At 40.6% G+C, this 21,495-nt stretch overlaps 1 protein-coding gene across 1 annotated transcript in view; it reads left to right on the top strand.

Moving 5' to 3' along the window:
* Positions 1 to 21,165, top strand: part of LOC149204924 (uncharacterized) — a 67,037-nt gene extending 45,872 nt beyond the window's left edge. The window contains exons 2-4 of the mRNA XM_089394832.1: positions 19,562 to 19,769; positions 19,998 to 20,218; positions 20,371 to 21,165. Of these exons, the coding sequence (XP_089250958.1) occupies positions 19,562 to 19,769; positions 19,998 to 20,218; positions 20,371 to 20,817 (876 nt within the window). The 3' untranslated portion in view covers positions 20,818 to 21,165. The remainder of the gene's footprint in view (positions 1 to 19,561; positions 19,770 to 19,997; positions 20,219 to 20,370) is intronic.
* Positions 21,166 to 21,495: the final 330 nt, after the last annotated feature.

Below are 21,495 nucleotides of genomic sequence, written 5' to 3'. Positions count from 1 at the left end.
TAGTAGATCAATGGGAGGGGTTTTGATCAAGGGTCAAGCCCCTTCAAGGGTTGTCAAGCTGGGGCCGACTTGGCTAGTAAGAAATCAATTTCTTTCTCCTTTGTTTTTGATAATGAAAACACCGACCATAGCTACAATTTTCCAATAATTGTTTGGCTGACAACATTGAAGAAAATTCCTTATGACAAGATACTTGTTTTGGAGGCATGATTGCTACTGTCTAACAATGAAAAAGAAGCCGAGCTCGTCTTTAAGATTAAAGACTGACGTCACCTTAAGAAGAATGAGTCATTCTCAGAACTTGATAGGCTCTTAAGACGATAGATTCGAAATCAATGTGTTGCTAATGAGACTGTCATATTGTTAGAAACACTGAGAGGGGGGTGAATAAATATTTCATGCAATTATTAATTTTACTTTTCTTTTGCAATGTTAATGGAAACATCATTTAATTCACAACATATTATGCATAAGCAATAAACCATGAGAAACATTTAATCATAAAGACATGTAACACATTATCAACACATAGGGACACCAAATATTATATGGAAAACCCAACGAGGAAAAACCACTGTTGCAGTTGTCTCCGTCTTCTTATTATTATAAAGAGAAATCTTCAATTACATCTTGCACCGGGGCAAACATTTATCGGTGCATAGAATCCTACCTTCTAGAGGTTACCACCTCCTATTGTTTCTCCAGCTACCACTACAAGGAAGCTACTACTCCCTGAGCAAGTTCTCCGGCCACCACTGGAAGGAAGCTACCACTGGAAGGAAGCTACTACTCCCTGAGCAAGTTCTCCGGCCACCGTCGGAAGGAAGCTACCACTGCCTCACTGAAGGCTTCAACCCTTAGACCCTTTGTGGACCTCGTTTCAAAATCATTCACACTAGATCCACCTGACTCAAATACAACCCAAATCCTGTAGACCATGTTTCATCCAATTTTGAAACTAGACCCACATATAACATTTCGCTCATCAATCCCATTCAATGCTTATCAAGCTGAATACAAACACTATCAAGTGAGGCACAACAACATTAACTCATCAGACTGAATACAGCACCAACCAATCTATTCACTGCACTCACAAACCCTGATTAGCGGCATATCACACATGCATCATAAAACCTTATAGTGACAAACCCTAGCATGTATCACTTCTTAGTATACAACAATTCATCAGTCCTCTCTCTGTACTCCAAACCCTAACAGTAACAACTTTGCTTCACACATTGCCAAAACCCTAGCAGCATATTCACAGAATCCTAGCTCATCATACTAATAGCAGCATCATATATTCAAACTCATCAACAATGCTATTACAGTCTTACTCATCATACATATTATGAAGTTGTCAAGACCTAGCAGCAACTTCTTCCATTTATAAACCCTAGCAGCAATGTACAATAACAACCTCTCTTCCATGCAATCAATCTCTGATCAATATGACACAATAGCAGCATATAACAACATTCAAACCCTCAAAACTTCTCAGCAAAAAAAAAATCGGACACAACCCTCAACATACTTAACACATGGCATTTCTCACATACATCAATGATAACAAATCAATCACTCTCCTTCAAATCTTGCCCAATACAATTATAACAACATACTTAATATATCTCTGCGCTCTCAGACATCAAATCCCATCTATATCAATACCAGGCAATAAGTAATAAAATTAAACTCTGCAATATTACCCTGCAGTGCAAATATGTCAACATCCTAAGATTTGATCTTCATAAGCTGCATCACAAACCCCTGCAAAACAATGTCAGCAGCCTAGTACTCTATATAGGCATTGATCTTTGCAATGCACCCTTGATCTGGGCACTTCAAGCTCTATCTCACACTCTGTCATGCGCACAACATTCTGATATGCAATGCTACAGTCATCACAACTCTTATAATGAGCACTGTATATATAATACAATACTCATCACTCTCTATATTTTGCCCAAGACCTGCATGCGCATTTGATAAGACTCATAGCCCAAACTTGTATCAAGATCCTGCCTAATTCTCTGTAGAATGCACTGAACAACAACACCATCAAAAATTCTGAATATGACAATACTATGCTCATGCAGCCATAAACTCAAGATTCAATCAATAGTAGCAGCATGTAAGCAACATAATTCTACAACAATTCTAGATAAAATATGCAGGAATTACACCATCATTCTGCCCTTGCAACCACAATAATTAGTCATACCAATTTTTTTTCCAAACGTCGATCTTTGCATCACTGAAACTTATATTCTTCCTTTGCTAGTCCTTCAAATCTAACTCTGTCAATTGTTGAAAAATGTAACTAGGTTCGGTCTTCATAATGACATGTGTAATTGTGATTTTATGTAATTGATGAAAAGAAGAAAAATAAATTTATTATTGTAATGCTTGTCTCATGGGTTTCATGAGCAAGGAATTTTATTTTTAGTTTGACTTCCATTGTGAGTCCTTAGGATTGGTCATAAATTCAAATTGAGTCAATGTCATGTATGAAGGACCCTTCTTGGGCGTATTATATTTGTATGAGTCAATGAATATGTCAAGTAGCCCTCCAAGACCAAGCACAATCATCAACCTCAAGTCGGCTTCAAAGTGGAATTAATTGTCTCCTCCAACAGTCACGTCAGCTCACCTACATGACAGGTCAGCTAATTACCTTGGGCAACAAATATAAATAGGAGTGCTTGGCATCATTTCAGGGGCAGATTTTCGGTGATCATAGTCTGAAGTGTGAGGGCCATCAAGGGAGCCAAGTTACCGGCGTGGAAGGAAGAAAGAGCAGCAAGGTATTTTGTCTTGATTTGGGATTGTTTTGTGGGCCATCTTACCTCCACACACATGAAATTGCAGACCTGTATATTGTAGCAGTGAAGGCCGAGGAAATGTGAAAGTCCATTGAAGCAGTAAAGGCCGAGAAGAGGAAAAATCTATTGCAGCAGTGGTGCAGTCCTCCTAGGGAGCTGAAGTGGACGAAGGCTGAAAGTCTAAAGCAAGCCAAGGTTGAAGAAGAAGTCGAGAAGGAGGAAGGAGCAGAAGGTGGATTATCGTTGACAAAGGAGCTTTGTGTCTTGGTCTTGGGGAGGCAAATAGGTCAAGGGTCTTGGTCTTGGTATTCGTCAATTGGAATTTCTATAAGAAGAAGAATTTGTAGTTTTCCTCCCAAAGAGTGAGAGGTTTTGGCCCTGGATGATAACCTATATTTTGTGTCTTTTGTCTCTTTATGGTTTATGCATTGGTATCTGTATGATGAAGAACACTAATAACCTAAGTAAAAGAAGATCCTAATCTAAAGAAGTAAAAAGCACTCACAAGTAGTTAATAATAGAAGAGAAATCACATAATTACTATGCCCTAGATTTCTCAACATCAATCACACTCCAATTTGGTATGAATACCATCACATTTCTCCTTTTGTCTCATTTGCAGAGCACAACGCAAGGCCCGACCTAATTGCGTGTGGGCCCTCTATTCATGCGTACAATCACATGAAGATACACAATGTTCTGCCAATCGCATTCTTCAGCGTCTCTGTGCACTGGCCAGTGGCACCTTCAGTTCATAATATAAAATCTCAAGCTCTCAAACCTATGCTTCGATCTACAACTAGATCTCGTTTCAGATTGTATTGGAGTCGATTTCTAACATAATAGACACACACAAGTCACTTTACTTTTACCAATCATAGTAGATCCATCAACAAGCATCACTTTGGGCCAAAACATAAAAAAAATAAAAACAAAACAATTGTTAAGCAATTCTCCTCTAATCATCCTCCACATATTTCGATGGCACAATTCAGATATTTCCATCCCAGATCCATGTCACAAATGCACTCTTGGTGAGATATTTATAGTGTTAGAGACAAGATCTACCATGGGCCATTACGGTGGTTAATTTGATGGTATTTTAATGACCAATTCAATTATACCTTAACAATTAAATGTATTTTCACTGTGGAGGACCAGATTGAGCGATCTACACATTACCATGAGCAATTTCAGTGCTTAAAGCCTGAGGTAATTCACATTTTCACCTATAGGCATTGTTGCTAGGACGACACAACTTCCTAGAGATGATCGTTGCATAGACGATATGCGCTCCTAGTGAAAATGCAACATTTCTGCACTGTGTATGTTCTCTTCCCAGCGACAATAGAAAAACTTGAAGAAACTCTGCCCAGACCTCTGCCATACTGCTTCATCACTTCACCAAACATCTCCAAAGCCTGTCCAACCTCCCGCAACTCCTCTGCAACCATCAATATGACATCATAAGTCATCACCTAGCTAGGCACATCAATTTTGCTGCCAATCAGCAATAGTGTGATAAGACCATGATCCAGGTTGACATCAAGGCCAACAAACTAGCGATAATACCAACAGATATGTTCCCCCTGATGAAGATATCTCATTGGAAGATCTCTAGTCTTGACACTGTCTGATTATTTTACTGAGAGATTGAGACTCTATGGTATATGATCATTTTTATATGAAAAGAAAATCTCGCAGACATCAAATGTTGTTGAACTTGCAAGATGTAAAAGTGAAAATCTAGGGTTTGGAAGATTAAAGGTTTTGACTATGGTTTTAGGCAATTGGATATCTAGGGTAAGTAAGCCCTAGCAAGCCAAAAGGGCATGGAGAAGAAACCCTAGGGTTTATGGACAAACCCTTAGGATTAGACGTTTCCGCTGAAAGTAAAAACCCTAGCATTTGCAAAGGATGACATCATGATGATGATGAGGATGTAGCTGATAAATTTGCAGATGAATTCAAGAAGGCTAAGATCAAGAGGGAGTTGACATTCTTCTAGAAAGATAAGTATTTTATATCTCTCTTGTTTGATTATTGCTATTGTTGTTATTTTTACTATTAGTTAGTCTCTTGTCTTTGAGTTCTTTGCTTGTTTGTAATTATTTTCCATGGCCTCTTGTGAGGATTGCAGGTACATAGTAGAAGCTGCCAAGGCGTTGACAACAAATGGAAGAAGTGAAAGAACAAAGCAAAGAAAGAGGACTTTCCAAAATTGCTACTCGAAGGGTATTGTAGTAGATCAGACCCAAGTTCAAAGGGAGTAGGCAGTGTGATGTATGCCTTGATTGTGCCTAAGAAAAGTCAAGCTCTAGCATGCAACAAATGGCAACATGGAAGCAAGATTTGAGAAGGTTCTCCCAAAAAGAGGGAGAGGATCATGACAAGATGTTTGTCTCAGTTGTAAGAAATACCTTAGGTTTATGAAGAACATGAATAAAAGTCTCATAATTGAAAAAGACTTCATATTTTGGGCTTGGTTGAATGGCTCAAGGATGACCTTATATGATTTGTCTCTAATGAAAGAAGAAGGACTCATGTCAGAGGGAACAACTATGGAGAAGGATTTTCTTCGAGAGGGAACAATTAGCAAGCCCTGCTTTGACCTCAGATTTCATGACAAATTCCTTGATAATGAACAGTTAGTGTGAGAGGGAGCACCCAATTAGGGTGACCTAAAAGCATTTGTGAGAATGGATCATGTGAAGCTGCAAAGATTTCCAGTTTCAACTTGAGAGAGTGCTGAAGACAGAAAGAGTTCATCAAGATACTCCTTCTGTTTGGGCTTCGTTATAATTTCTTGAATGAGTGTGGAGTATAGCAAAGGTTGAGTATATTACAACTGAATTGACAAGTTGAGAAGCATTATAGCTTCAGAGGCTAATTGCAGGTTTTGATCAAGTGTAGGTGATGACGATGATGACAAACATGGTGCAAAAGGGAGCAATGAAGCTCGAGTATATCTCCACTGATGAGCAAATAGTCGATATGCTGATGAAGACTCTTTCTAGAAGGAAGTTTGTGTACTTCCGGGACAATCTTGGGCTTGTGGAGAATGCCTCTCTGATTGAGAGGGAGTGATGATTACATCATGGATATGGTTTCTCTGTGTCATGTATTTTGACCAAAATTAGGGATGTTATCCTTGTGTCAAGTACATTGACTAGAATTAGGGAGAATGGTTTGATAGATTAGATAGCATCATGGACAAACATTCTTCTTGTGTCATGTACTCTGATCAGAATTGTTGGAAAATATGGAGACTTGTAGATCAAAACTCATTTTCCTTCATGATAATTACTTGTGATGTTATTTGGTTCTTTATTACTCCTTTAGATATGTTCATCAAGCAATTACCAAAATAACAAAGATCACAGAGAGACAAAGTACACAAGATATAGGCTCCAAGCCAGGGCAAAACCGCTCCAAGTGGAAAACCCAACAAATTCTTCTCTTATTCTTTAGAGTCTACAGACAAAAGAGACTTCCAAGACCCAAAGACCCAAGACAATAAACCCTCCAAGCCCCAAGCCAACCCCTAGCAAGATCTTCCTTGAGACAACTTCTAGTACTTCAATAATGCTATTGCAACTTCGACCCCTACAACATAATTTCGACCTTGCAATTTCAGCCCATTGCAACTACGACAAAATTTTGTCCTGCAACTGGCAGCATCACAAGCCCTAGTGAGACAAGAGAAAAACTTCCTTGACAAGATTTCGTCTTTTGCTCCTTCGTCCTCCTAGCTACTCTTCTTCTCCTTCGCTATTGCAGATCGAATTTGCTTGAATGAGTGTCCAAATGAGGTCGAGCTCCCTTGTATTTATAAACTTTCTTAAGGGTCGAATACCCCTCCTTTAGGCCAACTTCATCTTGCTCTTGGGCCGACTTGGTCTTGGGCTTATCCGTGGTTTTTTCTTGATAAAATAAATATTTCTCTTCGTTACAATGAATCCAAATGGGACTATGATACATGAGAAATACCATTCTTTATCCTAGAAAGACCTAGAAGACCTAAAAGCACGAAGAACATGCTTTTGACTCAAACTTGAGTATGAAATCCATACTCTAAAAATAAAATGTAATTTCTTTTTCTTTCTCTTTCTTTCTTTATAAAGAATATACAATGTCATGATTACAGTGAAGACCGAACCTAGTTACAATTTTCAACGCTCCCTCTTAATGAGGGAAGTATTCATGGTACAAGGAATCTTAATCTTGAAGCATTCTCATAAGAAGAGTCAGATTTATAAGCCATCTTTTTGTCAAGCATCTTTATCATAACCAACACTGTCCTTGAAGGCCTTAATTGGACAAGCTAATCTTTAATTATAAGCATTATGCTGGGAAGCTTTACGTGAGCAGCCACACCACCTCTCAAGGCACATACCCCATTTGGATGTCTACAAGGCATGTCCTTTTAGGACTATTCTTATCTTGGATCCTCAAAGAATATCGGTACTCTTCGACTACTCTTATCTTGGATGCCCTACCTCATCCTCAAAATGCATCGGTCAACAACTTCTTCCCTGAATTCTACCATCCTTAAGAAGTTCTAATTTAGATGCTTATCCAATACTCCAAACTCCATTCTTTCTTTATGGCCTTCACTAAGACTTATGATTGTTAGTCATAGTCTAGTCCTTGATCCATAAAGACAACAAACTATCTGATTTCACTCCTTCTCAATCAGGGAAGAGATATCCACCAAACAAGGCTTACCTCTCAGGTACTCAAGCTTCTTGTTTGGTAATGCTTTAGTTAGTATGTCTGCTACCTATTCATCTGTGGGTAGATAGTGCAGCTCCACGACCCCATCTCGTACCTAGCTTTTGATGTAGTGGTACTTGTTGTTTATATGCTTTGTCTTCACATGAAACACAGGGTCTTACGTCAATCTTATGCAACTCTTATTATCACAATGTATCCATGTAGGGCTAATCGGTCCTTCAAATAAGTCTGATAGTAACTTTTTGAGCCAAATTGCTTCCCGATAGACCTCGCTCGCAACAACATATTCAACTTCAGCATTACTCAAAGCAATCGTATCCTACTTTCTACTCATCCACGAGACCATGGAAGATCCTAGGCCGAAGCATCCACCTGTTGTGCTTTTTCCGTTTGTCTCACTGCCACCCCAATCTGAATCTGTATATTCCACGAGTTGGACTTTATTACTAGTGTACCAGAGGTAGTGATATATAGTTCCACGTAAATACCTTAGGATATGCTTGGCTGTAATCCAATGATCATGTCTTGGCTCCATCTGACACTGACTTAGGATATTTACTGCAAAACAAATGCCCGGTCTAGTATTTACTAGATACATCGAGGACCCAATCAATTGTCTGTAGCAAACTAGATTCTGAACTCCTCAACTTCTTTAAATTAGTAATCATAGGAGTCATCATAGGCTTGCAATCCATCATGCCATACTTCTAAAGTATCTTGATCACATACTTACCTTGAAAAAGATATATCTCTTTTGGCTTCTGCCATAACTCCAGTTCCAAATAATAGTGCATAATCCCAAGATCCTTCATATCGAATTCTACTACTAACTGCTTCTTGCATTCCTGAATTTGATGCTCTACACCTGTAACTAGTAGATCATCCACATACAAGAGTATGATAACTGGCTCATCCTAGACCACCCTGATATATAGGTTAGGATTTGCAGTACTCTTGGTAAAACCAAGTCTCAATAGATATGCATCCATCCTTGCATACCAAGCCCTAGGTGCTTGCTTTAAGCCATATAGAGCTTTCTTCAATCTGCAGACATGAGTCTCCCTCTGATTTATTTCAAATCCTTGAGGCTGCTCAATGTAAACCTCCTCATCAATGGTCCCATTCAGGAAAGCTGTCTTGACATCCATTTGATGGATGTTCCATCCCATAGTAGCAGCCAACGAAACAAGCGATCTTATTGTTGTATACCTAGCTATGGGAGCAAAGGTTTCCTCATAATCAATTCCTTCCTTTTGTGAGAAGCCTCTTGCTACAAACCTTGCTTTGTATTTGTCTATGCTCCCATCTGCAACGTGCTTTATCTTGTAAATCCATTTTGAAGTGACTGTAGACTTGTCACTTGGCCTAGGGACAATTTCCTAGACATCATTCTTCATTATGGATTGGTATTATTTCTGCATAGCATTCCTCCATTCTTGATGTTTCGCTGCATCTTCATAGGAGGAAGGTTTCGTTTCAATAAGATTTGTCATGTATGCAACATACCCAGAATACTTCTTCGGTCTCTTACTTTCCCTGGATGTCCCTGATGCTTTATGTCCTTCTGCCTCTTGAAGAGTAGTTTTTAGCCAAACAGGTCTCTTCCGATTTTCTGGAACAATTACTTGTTGCATAGGCTCACATGGACCTTCAACATCTTGAGCAGGTCCTGGTTCTTGACCATCATTCTCCCTAGAGATATCCTTAAAGATAAGTATCTCTTCTTCACCAGAGTCAACTAGAACATCCCTTGATTTCTTGTAAGCTATTCTTTCATCAAAGATGACATCCATGCTTACTTCAATTCGACGATCCTCGCTATAGATTCTTTATGCTTTTGATGAAGCACTATATCCCACAAAGATGCCCTTCGAACTAGTTGGATCTAACTTTTTCCTCTTGTCCTTGGGTATATGAATATACACAGGACACCCAAATATCCAAAGATGATCCACACTTGGCTTCTTTCCTATAAATGCTTCTTCAGGAGTCATGTTGTTAAGAATCCTGTGAAGACTTCAATTTTGTAAGTAGATAGCTATCATGCATGCCCATAGGAATTGAGGGAGATCTTGATCATGTAGCATAGCCCTGATACTTTATTCAATAGTGCAATTCTTCTTTTCTGCCACACCATTCAGTTCAGGATTATAGGGAACAATGAGTTCCCTTTTGATTACTGCTTCTTTGCAGAAAGCTATTAACTCTTTGGAGGTGTATTCTCCACCATTGTCCGACCTTAGAATTTTGATCTTTCTCTTGGTTAGGTTTTCCACTTCATTCTTGAACTCCTGAAACTTTTCAAATACCTCATCCTTGTTCTTGAGAAGGTATAACCAAGTCTTCCTTGAGTAATCATCAATGAAGGTTACATAATACTGATGCCTACCAAGATAATTTACTGCCATAGGTCCACATACATATGAGTGTATGAGATCTAAAATTTCCTTAGATCTGGTGTCACTACTTGCAAATGGTTTCTTGACATTCTTTCCTAGAGCACATCCCTTACAAATCCCTTCATGATCTTCTTTTATTTCGGGGATGCCATTGACCATTTGACTCAAAGATGGCGATATCTTATAATGAAGGTGTCCATACCTTCTATGCCATAGTTCAGAAGGACTCACTTCTAGGTGAACTAGGGCTTGAGCTAGGGGGGTATAGAGTCTATACAATGCCCTTTCACGAATCCCAATCACCCTTGCTTTAGTAATACTAGAGCCCTTACCCTAAACCAAAACCTTGCCATCAAAAAAGAAACTCTATCACCCTTATCCTTTAGACAAGAAATAGAAAGTAAGTTTTTCTTCAAACTTGGAACATATAAAATGTTGTTGAGGTGAACGCTTAAACCTGACTCAAGCTCCAAGGATGTAGATCCAATGCCTTTCATTGGATAGCTCTTGTTGTCTGCAAGTTCGAGAGAGTGAGATGAGTTTCCCTTAGATAGGGTTTGGAGTTGACTGCATTCTCTCGTCATATGTCCGGAGGCGCCACTGTCAATAACCCATACATTCTCGTACTTGAATGTGCAAGATAAAGTGAAGAACAAGCTTCCATCTATTACTTCCTTTGCGAGCTTGGAGATGATCTTCAATAGACAATTCTTGATAGATGTAGCGAGATTTCCAAGAGCCTTATAACCCTTGCCATGTTTATTTGGGATAGCATCAGATGTGCTCTAGCCACGAAAATTGGTGGAGAGGCTAAAGCACATGAGATCTTCAAAACCCAGAAATGTTTTGGGCAAATTCTAAATAGTTTGGGAGATATTAAAATAATTAATATTTTTAATGGGGTCCCTAAGTTTAAACTTAGGGAAAATAAAATATTAATGTGAATTAGTATAAAACTGTGTTAGAAGGGTCCAAAAGTCATGGATCAAGCCAGAGTTAATCTTAGCCATTGATTAGGGACTTAATATCGGTCGTTGAATTGTCAACGAGAAAAGTATAAGAGGGGGCTTGAGGGTCAGTTGGAGGACACACCGAGTTGATGAAGATTTCGATTTTTTGGGGCAGGGTTTGTTGAGGAAGTCGAAAGAGTGATCAGAGTTGCAGCTGAGGGGCAGTGAATACAGAAGTAGAGAGGCAAAGATAGTACCAGGAGGATCAACGCAGAAGTCGGGAGAGAGGGACGTAGAGCCAACCAGAGGTGCACGCAGAGCCAACCAGGGCTCACGCAGAGGCAGCCAGGAGCTGCGCAGTGCCTCAAAGAGCCAGCGTGGGTGATGCAGAGGCTTTAAGGGCTGACGTAGGGTGAGCTAGGGTGACGCTGGGCAGACGCTGGGCCAGAAAGGGCTGACGCAGTCGCTAGAGGCTGACGCTGGAGATTTTCATGGGGTAGATTGGAGTTGGGAGTTGTCGGAGTGTTTATCTGGGGTTTTAGCTGGAATATCTGTCTCTGAAGGAGAGGTACTACTTAGTGTTTTAAGATTCGGCTGGCTTGGAACCGATTCAGCTGAGTTGGTCCGAGTCAAGTCCTCATCGGGTCGACTCGACCAGTGAACCGGTTCGGCTGGCTGGGTTATTACTGAGCCGACTCGGTAATAACCTGGCTGGCTCGGCTGAGTCCGAGCCTACTCAGCTGGGTTGGATGACAACGGTCTGTGAATTAAAAAACAACGATTTTTTTTTTAATTTTTTTGCTTTTGGGGGACTCCAAAGTTTTCACGATGATACTTTAATGGTTTTTTGTCCCTAAATAAGTTTATCTCGATTGATCTTGAGAGGTTTGTTTAGTTGGTATCACATATGTAGTAGAGATTCCTTAAGGGACAACTTCATTCTTCATCAAAACCTTCCAATAGGTTCTTTGCCCCTTTCTTAAAGCAAACCTAACTTTGTGGCCCCAACCTTGGCCCTCCAAAGATGAACATCGAGCCTTGAGTTGATTCCATGTGATGCTACACCCCTTGATGAGCCTCCAGATGCTAAAACACTAAACTTAAAAGCTTGGACGTTGGACTATTTGATGATATGCCCAAATGGACTGAAGATGCCCCCTCGCTGGTCTTGACCCTATTTTGGTGGATGGTGCCTTCTTCCAAAGCACAGATGAGGATGGTTATCATTGAGATGACTTAGGAGGGCTAGCACATCCCTCTTTGATGCCAATGCTTACCCTTAGGGGTGCCATGTCACTCACATGCTTGAAAAGGGTGACATAGGGTCTCTCCTAGATGACATCATGGTGGAGGATGCACCTTTTGAAGATGTACACATGCACTTTGGGACTTTCTTGGATTGAGGAACACTCTTGGACCCTTGTATTAGTTCCTTGATGACTTACAATCTATTTTGGAGGATAACGCCATTTCTAGCCTCCTTGGTTATGTGTTTTTGTTTTGATCTCTATATCATCATCATGTATGTATTGGACAGTGCACTAGGTGCCATTTTGATATAATGGATATATTCATGAGCCTACTTTGATCATATGTTGTCTTCTATCTATATTCTAATGCTGTGTGTTTGGAAACATGAATGAAAATCTTGAAAGTTATGTTTTTTTACAAAAAATAAATATTTAATGTATTTTTTCCAATGACCGAGTCATTGAAATCGAGCCGACCGAGTCGATACTGAGTTGGGGTCGGAGTCAGACTTTTAAAACATTGGTACTACTGCTGAGATTATTCTCTGTTGGGTGAGTCGGTTTTGGCACCTAGATTGTATTCTGAAACTGCTTAATAATAAAAACCCTCAGATAGCTGCACCGGTTTTCCCGCATTGGGTTTTTTCTGGGGACATTGGTCCAAAAACAATGATGTCACTTGTGTGCTTGTTTAGTTTCCTTTAGTTGATGATTTGTAATGTGTTGGGCCTGTACTTGTATTTATTTTCAGTATTTACATGGTAAATAACTTGTTAATTAATCAGAACAAGTAGGCATAAATAAATCATAAAAGTACATGAAGGGTTTCTAACGGGTTAGGCTTAGAAATTTCAACATGGTACCAGAGCGTGGTTGCAGATCACAGGAGAACTGAGGGCACCAGCCGAGCAGAGCAGCAGCAACAGAAAACCACTGTCTCGAGTGACAAAAGCTGTTCCTAGTAGAGGAGCAACAAGGAAGGGGTGATGCAGGCACGTTTGAGCCAGGAAGAGGATCAATGCAGTGGCAGAGAGTAGACTCGACCTACGCAGTGCCCGGTCATCTTTCTCAGTCAGGAAGGATTGACGCCCGTGGCCAGGAGGTGCGGATTTTGCTGGTGCCGGATTGCACCGAGCCTAGAAGCTCTAACCTTTAGTTTGCTGGGGCTTAGGAGGCTGTGGGTAAGTTGCAGAGTGAAGCTGGTGGGGTATTGTAGTCAGAACAGTACCTAACAGGGCAAGACCAAGGAGGAGGGAGTTGCTGCCGAGGATTTCTAGCTAAGAAATCCAGATCAGTAGTTCAGCTACACTAGCGATCAGAGTGGGGGCATCTCGACATTGGTAGAAGGGTTTCCAGGAGGGAAATCGAGGCTCAGAGGGAGTCACACCAAGAAATTCCGGGAGGGAAGTAGAGGAGCAACTAAATGGCAGTGAACGGGGTAAGAGACCAGGACAGACTGGATGAAGCCTCAAACTTTGTAGTCTAGAAGGCCAAAATCTTATCCGTTCTAGATAGGAACTGTCTCAAGCAATTCACCCTGAGGACAATAGCGATCCCAGTTGACCCGGCTGATAACAATAGGTACGAGGATGCAATGGCGAGGGCCAAGAGCATCATCCTTGACGGGGTCAAGGACCATGTAGTACCACATATCGCTGAGAAGGATACGACAAATGAAATGTGGGAGGCCCTAACAAGTTGTATCAACATACTTCCGTGCAGAGGAAGATGCTACTAGAAGATTAGCTACGGTCATAACAGATGCAGAAGGGAGAACATATCGACACCTTCCTTGGTCGATTGAAGGAGATCCGAGATCAGTTGACTTCCATAGGGGCCACGCCGGATCAAGAATTGATGGTGAGAACAACCCTGAACGCAGTCTCAGAAGACTGGGAGGTGTTTGTCCAGAGCATACTGGGCAGGGCGACCCTTCCATATTGGGAGGAACTGTGGGCAACTCTTTGCCAAGAAGAGATCAGAAGGCTGACCAAGGCAGGGAGCAGCGACAAGGGGGTCAGAATCAAGAAGGAGGAGGAGGTGGATGCTGCCCTAGCATCTGAGGGAAAGCAAGAGAAATGGAAGAAGAAGGACCTCTCCAAGGTCAAATGCTTCCACTATGGGGAACTGGGTCATTATGCGACCCAGTGTCCAAGGAAGAAGAGCAAGGGAGAGGCTTCAAGACCAAGGCTGCGCCAGCAAGGACAGAGAAGGAAGTGGAGACAGATGATGACTGTGCCATGAGTGCTCACATGCCACTTGAGTGAAAGTGGGGAGCCATCGAGCTGTAGTCAGACAAACTACAGGTGATGAGGGACAGGATCCTCGAGGTACCCAACCTCTTGGATTATACCTTGCTACGGGAGCCTCGAAGAGGAGTAGCATGACTGGCAGATGTCGGCAGAGACAGATGCAGATGGAGTGACAGAAGGAGCTACAGTGAAAGAGTCCTAGGATAGCGTGAGGCAGCAGTGCGAGATGCATAGAGTTATTGCAGTAGCGCAGAGGTGAGAGAGGGAGCACTTAGTGACAGAGGGAGCTTCAACATCGGGAGTGTTTCTAGCTTGACGAAGATGTCAGAGTTGGGAGATCAGTTACTTACTTCTCAGTAACTGAGTTGCAGTGTAGTAGTTAGCAGTGGCAGTGCTATGGGCAACACGATGCAACATGATGAGAGGGGTTGCAGTGCAGATGCAACAGTGGCAGTGGCAGGGCCATTGTTAGCAGTCTAAGTTGCACGAAACGGCGAAACAGGTACGAGTTTCCGAAACGGGCACGGGTATGAAACATGACCCCCCCAAATTTTGGAAACGAGGAAACACAAATATATATATATATATATATATATATATATATATATATATATATAAGAAATATGTGCAATCATAAAGCATATATGATACATTCTAATTTATTACATTATGATAAAATTGTCAATTGTCAATGCATAAACTATAAGTCTCTAAATTTACATCACATTTACTCATGAATGGTCACATAATAAAAATAGAAATATCCAAAATCAGCCACAAGACTCGTGCTTGATTGGGAGTCTCCTCCTACATAGTCGAACGACCTTAGTGCTCTTGATTAAATACAAGTTTCATACCCTAGTACCCTACATGTTCTTGATTATTGGGACTCTCCCCTGCATAGAGGGCTTGGTTCTCTTGATTAAATACAAGTTCTATACCCTAGTACATGATAAAATCCAAAGGAAACATTGCAATCCCCAAATCCTGAAATCCTGAAAAACAGATAAGTCTGCTGGATTTTGAGTGAGATCTAAAATTCTACTTTCTCCATATGAAATCCAATGAGGGTGAAACCCTCTCTCAAACATCCCCCACTCAAAAAACTCCTTTTTTTATAACTTGAGAGACATCTAGAAGCATCTAGAGGATATTTGAGTCGCCCAATAAAAAATTAGAAGCGAAAAAAAATACAAGGAAAAGTCAAGTTACAAGAGGAAACTCTGACGTATGGCTCGGAAACGCGTTTCTAGCCGTACTGGCCACGTTTCCTCCTTGAGGAAAGGGCCAGTACGGACGGAAACGCGTTTCTGGGCCGCACCGTATAGGTTTCCCCATTTCCGTTTCGTTTCCGTACAGAAGCGGATCCTCTGCCCATGTTTCCTGCAACTTAGTTAGCAGTACATGATGCAGCAGTGGAGAGGATGTTGGGCAGTAGGCCTAGCATCAGTACAGGGACCGATTTTGGATGATCAGGGTGATGCTCAGTGAGGAGTATTACTAGAGCACAATCGTCGCTAAGAGGGAGTCTTGATTTGGGGTAGCATCGGATGTGCTCTAGCCACGAAAATTGGTGGAGAGGCTAAAGCACATGAGATCTCCAATACCCAGAAATGGTTTGGGCAGATTCTAAACAGTTTGGGAGATATTAAAATAATTAATATTTTTAATGGAATCCCTAAGTCTAAACTTGGGGAAAATAAAATATTAATGTGAATTAATATAAAATTGTGTTAGAAGGGTCCAATAGTCATGGATCAAGCCAGAGTTAATCTTAGCCATTGATTAGGGACTTAATCTCGGTCCTTGAATTGTCAACGAGAAAAGTATAAGAGGAGGCTTGAGGGTCGGTTGGAGCACACACCTAGTTGATCAAGATTTCAATTTTCTAGGGCAGGGTTTGCTGAGGAAGTCGAAAGAGTGATTAGAGTTGCAACTAAGGGGCAGTGAATACAAAAGCAGAGAGGCAGAGATAGTACTAGGAGGATCAACGTAGAAGCCGGGAGAGAGGGACGCAGAGCCAGCTAGAGGTTCACGCATAGCTAGCCAGGGCTCACGCAGAGGCAACCAGGAGCTGCGCAGTGCCTCAGAGAGTCAGCGTGGGTGATGCAAAGGCTCTAAGGGCTGACGCAGGGCGAGCTAGGGTGACGTTGGGCTAGAAAGGGCTGACATAGTCCCTAGAGGCTGACGCTGGAGATTTTCGTGGGACAGATTGGAGCTGGAGTTGTCGGAGTGTTTATCTGGGGTTTCAGCTGAAATATCTGTCTCCGAAGGAGAGGCACTATTGCCGAGATTATTCTTTGTTGGGTGAGCCGGTTTTGGCACCCAAATTGTATTCTGAAACTGCTTAATAATACAAACCCTCAGATAGCTGCACCGATTTTCCCACTTTGGGTTTTTCCGGGGACATTGGTCCAAAAACAACGGTGTCACTTGTGTGCTTGTTTTGTTTCCTTCAGTTGATGGTCTGTAATGTGTTGAGCATGTAATTGTATTTATTTTCAGTATTTACACGGTAAATAACTTGTTAATTAATCAAAACAAGTAGACAAAAATAAATCAGAAAAGTACATGAAGGGTTTCTAACGGGTTAGGCTTAGAAATTTCAACATGCCATAGTGCCAGTGAAGATGTGATATTCAATCTTCTTCTTGCACCTTAGCTCTGAAACCATGTTGGAAAATATGGAGACTTGTAGATTAGAATTTATTTTCCTTATCATGATAATTACTTGTGATATTATCTGGTTCTATATAACTTCTTTAGATATGTTTATCAAGCAATTACCAAAACAATGAAGATCATAGAGAGACAGAGTACACAAGATATAGGCTCCAAGCCAGGGAAAAACCCCTCCAAGGGGAAAACCCAAAAAATGCTTCTCTTCTTTAGAATATGCTTACAAAAGAGACTTCCAAGACCCAAAGACCTAAGACAATAAACCCTCCAAGCCCTAAGCCAACCCCTAGCAAGATCTTCCTTGAGACAACTTCTAGTACTTCGATATCGCTATACTACTACTGCAACTTCGACCCCTGCAACAGAATTTCGGCCCCTGCAACTGCTACATAATTTCGTCCTTCTGCAATTGGCAGGTTCAAAAACCCTAGCGAGATGAGAAAAACTTCTTTGGCAAGATTTAGTCTTCTGCTCTTCTTCTTTGTCCTCCCAGCTACCCTTCTTTTCATTCACTATTGCAGATCGAACTTGCTTGAGATGAGTGTCTAAATGAGGTTGAGCTCCCTTGTATTTATAGCCTTTCTTGAGGGTTGAATACCCCTCCTTTAGGCCGACTTGGTTTTGATCTTGGGCTGACTTGGTCTTGATCTTGAGCCAACTTGGTCTTGGGCTTATCCATGGTTTTTTCTTGATAAAATAAATATTTCTCTTCATTACAATGAGTCCAAATGGGACTATGACACATGACCAATATTATTCTTTATCCTAGAAAGACCTAGAAGACCTAAAAGCACGAAGAACATGCTTTTGACTTAAACTTGAGTATGAAACCCATACCCCAAAAATAAAATATAATTTCTTTGTCTTTCTCTTTCTTTCTTTATAAAGAATATACAATGTCATGATTACAATGAAGACTGAACCTCGTAACAATTTTCAACAGGAATTAGGGATGTTATACCTATATCAAGTACATTGACCTGAATTAGGAAGAATGGTCTGCAAACTGTCTTTCTTCGTGTGCCAAGTAATTTGACCTGAATTAGGGAGAATGGTTCGATAGAGGACATATTACCCGTGTCTGTTCACCTTGGATGGAGTATGGTCCTAGAGGCTGTAGCCTCCTAGCATCGTGCTCTGATCTCTTTCTAGAGTGAGCTTGTTTTGGCATCGTGCTTTGATCTCTTTCTAGAGTGAGCTTTTTTTGGTATCATGCTATGATCTTTGTCTAGACTCTAGAGCGAGCTTGTTTGATGAGGCCTCTTGGTGGATACCAAATGATGCGTATGTGCCATGCGTCAGGGGTACTGACTGAGTTATGGTAGTATGGTTGATGTTGGTGACTATAATATTGACGATGATGCTTATCTTAATCTTGATGATCCTTATAGAATTTCCAACTTGAGAACATCTTGATAGTCATTATGAATACCTCAGTTAAGAGGGAGTGTTGAATTTTGTAACTATGGTTGGTCTTCATAATGCATATTTTTATCATTTATGTATTTGATAAAATTATTATTTGTCAAGCATGTTATTCATGCTCATTATTGTCAAAAGAAAAATTATGAAAGGCATGTTTTTCATGCTCATTATTGTCAAAAGAAAAATTATGAAAGGCATGTTCTTCGTGACCTTTGTAAAAGAAGAAATTGAATTTTCAATTTGTAGTTTTGCCTCACAAGTGACCAAGTCGGCCCTCCAAGCCATCACACTCGCCTGTCCAAAGAGACACACATTCACATCACTTGAAGACTATGAGTAGTCTATTCAATATCCTTCCAGGAGCACTTTGGATTATAATTTATGATCATATCTCTGTTCTAAGTGAAGAAGACAAGGAGGATAAAGGCCGAAAACAGAAGGAAGAAATTCACTTTATCTGCCCTTGCTCTAGTAGACAAAGGAGGTTGAGTTCTGGACGAGTTTCTGTGGCATACTTTATGTGGTATAGTGCGAAGTCTGAGGCCAAGTTGCAGGCCGAATTTCGGCCCTCTTGTAGACCTGAAGCAGACCTTGTTGCAGAGATCTTGTGGACAGATTTGAGGACACTTGTCTTGGAATTTGTGGAGGGTTGGCTTGGCTCTTGGTGGATGGTCATCTTGCTTCTATGCTGGTCAGTTTGTCTATGACTTTGATGTCTCTTGTTGAATTGATTCTATAAGGAAGGATTGCTGGGTTTTTCCTCCATGTGGGTTTTTCCAGGGTAAACTCTTGTGTTCTTTGTGTGGCTGTCTCTTCATGATCCTAATGTCATATATTGTTGTGGTCTTCTGTATAATTGCTTAATGATGGAATACCAAGTAATAAATAAGAATGTGGAAAAGTCAAAATCATTAGAAGTAATTATCTGTATAGAAGACACCATAAAAACCAACACTTCATTTATGATATTGTCAAATAGCTATCCTGGAGGTTGGTGTGCATTAAGGAATTGATGATCTCGTCAAACTTTAAATTGGGCAGGTAGATGGGGATCTTGATAAGCCCAAGTTGCCAATTATTCCAGGTCATGAAATAGTTGGGGTTGTTGACAAGGTTGGGAAAGGTGTGGATTCAAATCTCTTTAGCATTGGAAAAAGAGTGGGCATTCCTTGGCTTGGTCGAACTTGTGGCAAATGCACATATTGCTTAGAGGGAGCAGAAAATCTCTGTGATGATCCTGCATTTACAGGTATACAATTTTTTACTTTTTTGATTGATTGACCATGTCCCTTGAAAGATGGCATTGAAGATGTTTTATCATTATCAGATATGACTTTGAACCTGTTATAAAGCATTCAATTTTCCCTTGAAAGGTCACTAAAACTGACTGCTGACACGTTAACAATGGAAGCTAACTTTACTAAAAGCTGTGATTGCCAAATTAATAGGATGTTCTGATTCCTGGTCTTATTTGCAGGGTATCAAATTGATGGAGGCTATGCCGAATATGCTGTTGCACATGCAGCATACTGTTTCCCTTTACCTGAAATCTATTCTGACATTGAGGTTGCTCCACTATTATGTGCTGGCCTGATTGGTTATCGTTCCTTGAGAAAAACGGGCTTCAAACCAGGTCTTGACAAGAAAAAGAGAATTGGCATTTATGGTTTTGGTGCAGCAGCACACATTATTGCACAGGTAAAACACACTTCCCACTATTGCAAAAAACTTCTAAGAAATTAAATGATAAAATCAACATAACATTGCAGATACATTTTCAAGCAGATATTTTAGGCATTGCTTGATGGAATACAATAATAAGGCAATGCCATACTCTCGGACATGCTCAGGTTGCAATCCATGAAGGGCATCAAATTTATGCATTCACAAGAGCAGGGGATAAGGAAGCACAAGCTTTTGCCCTAAGATTAGGGGCTATATGGGCAGGAGATTCTATGTCCTTGCCACCACATGAACTCGATGCAGCTATTTTGTTTGCACCAGTAGGACTTCTTGTACCAGCTGCTCTAAAGGCTGTTAGGAAAGGAGGCATTGTTGTAGCTGGTGGAATTCATATGTCTCAGATTCCTGCATTCCCATACTCTATTTTATGGGGTGAAAGGCAAGTTGTTTCAGTTGCAAATTTGACCAGACAGGATGCACTTGAGTTTCTTGAGCTTGCACCCAAGGCTTGTGTCAAGACTGAAACTGTTGTTTTCCCTTTGGACAAAGCAAATGAAGCACTTGCATCTCTTAGAGAGGGTCGATTGGAGGGTGCCGCTGTGCTAGTTCCATGATTTGGTTTCAACTTTTGGTTGTGGCCTTGTGAAGCAGAAGTTTGCTTAGGCAATAAAGTGCTTTATCCTAATGATTTAGTATGAAGGGTTTGTTGAGCTGGCTGTTTTACAGTCTAGGAGTTGTTCAAAGTATCATTTCAATCTCTGGGCCTGCAGTTAATGTGGATGCCATCTATCACTTAAGTTTAGATTGTAATTCTATCAGCCTCCATTTGTCAGATGTCTAGAATTCTGGAATGTACCATATGTAACAGTTTTTGGAACATTGAAATTTGGATGCTTAAAAGGCGGTTAAAGTTCTAAGGTTTCATCAAACCCCTGGTTGTAGGAGATCAATGTGAATTTTTACCTTGCGTTTCTGTTGAATTATCAGTTAGGAGGTAACTTCTGTGTATGTTAAGTATTGTTCCATATTATTGTTGACCTGTAGCAGTGCATTTAACTCCATGGTGTATTTGCTAAAGGTATTACGAACATATCCAAAACTTGTGAATCGACTTTTGGAACATCTCCACACATTTGAACTATTAAGTGACCTAGATATTATTTTCTCACAGTTGACATCAACAATGTAGGTCAGCTATGTTTGATCGTCGAACTTTCCCTTTGAAGGTTGGCTTTCCTATTCAAAAGGAATAAGCACTTGATAGTAATTTTATTTAAAAATTCCAAAGAAAC

The sequence above is a fragment of the Pinus tabuliformis genome, chromosome 1_2 (genome assembly GCF_031772625.1).
Source record: "Pinus tabuliformis cultivar Carrire ecotype Pingquan chromosome 1_2, CPIR1, whole genome shotgun sequence".
Classification (NCBI taxonomy): Eukaryota; Viridiplantae; Streptophyta; class Pinopsida; order Pinales; family Pinaceae; genus Pinus; species Pinus tabuliformis.
The sequence above is the reverse complement of the archived record's forward strand: the minus strand, read 5'-3'. Positions and strand labels throughout refer to the sequence as shown.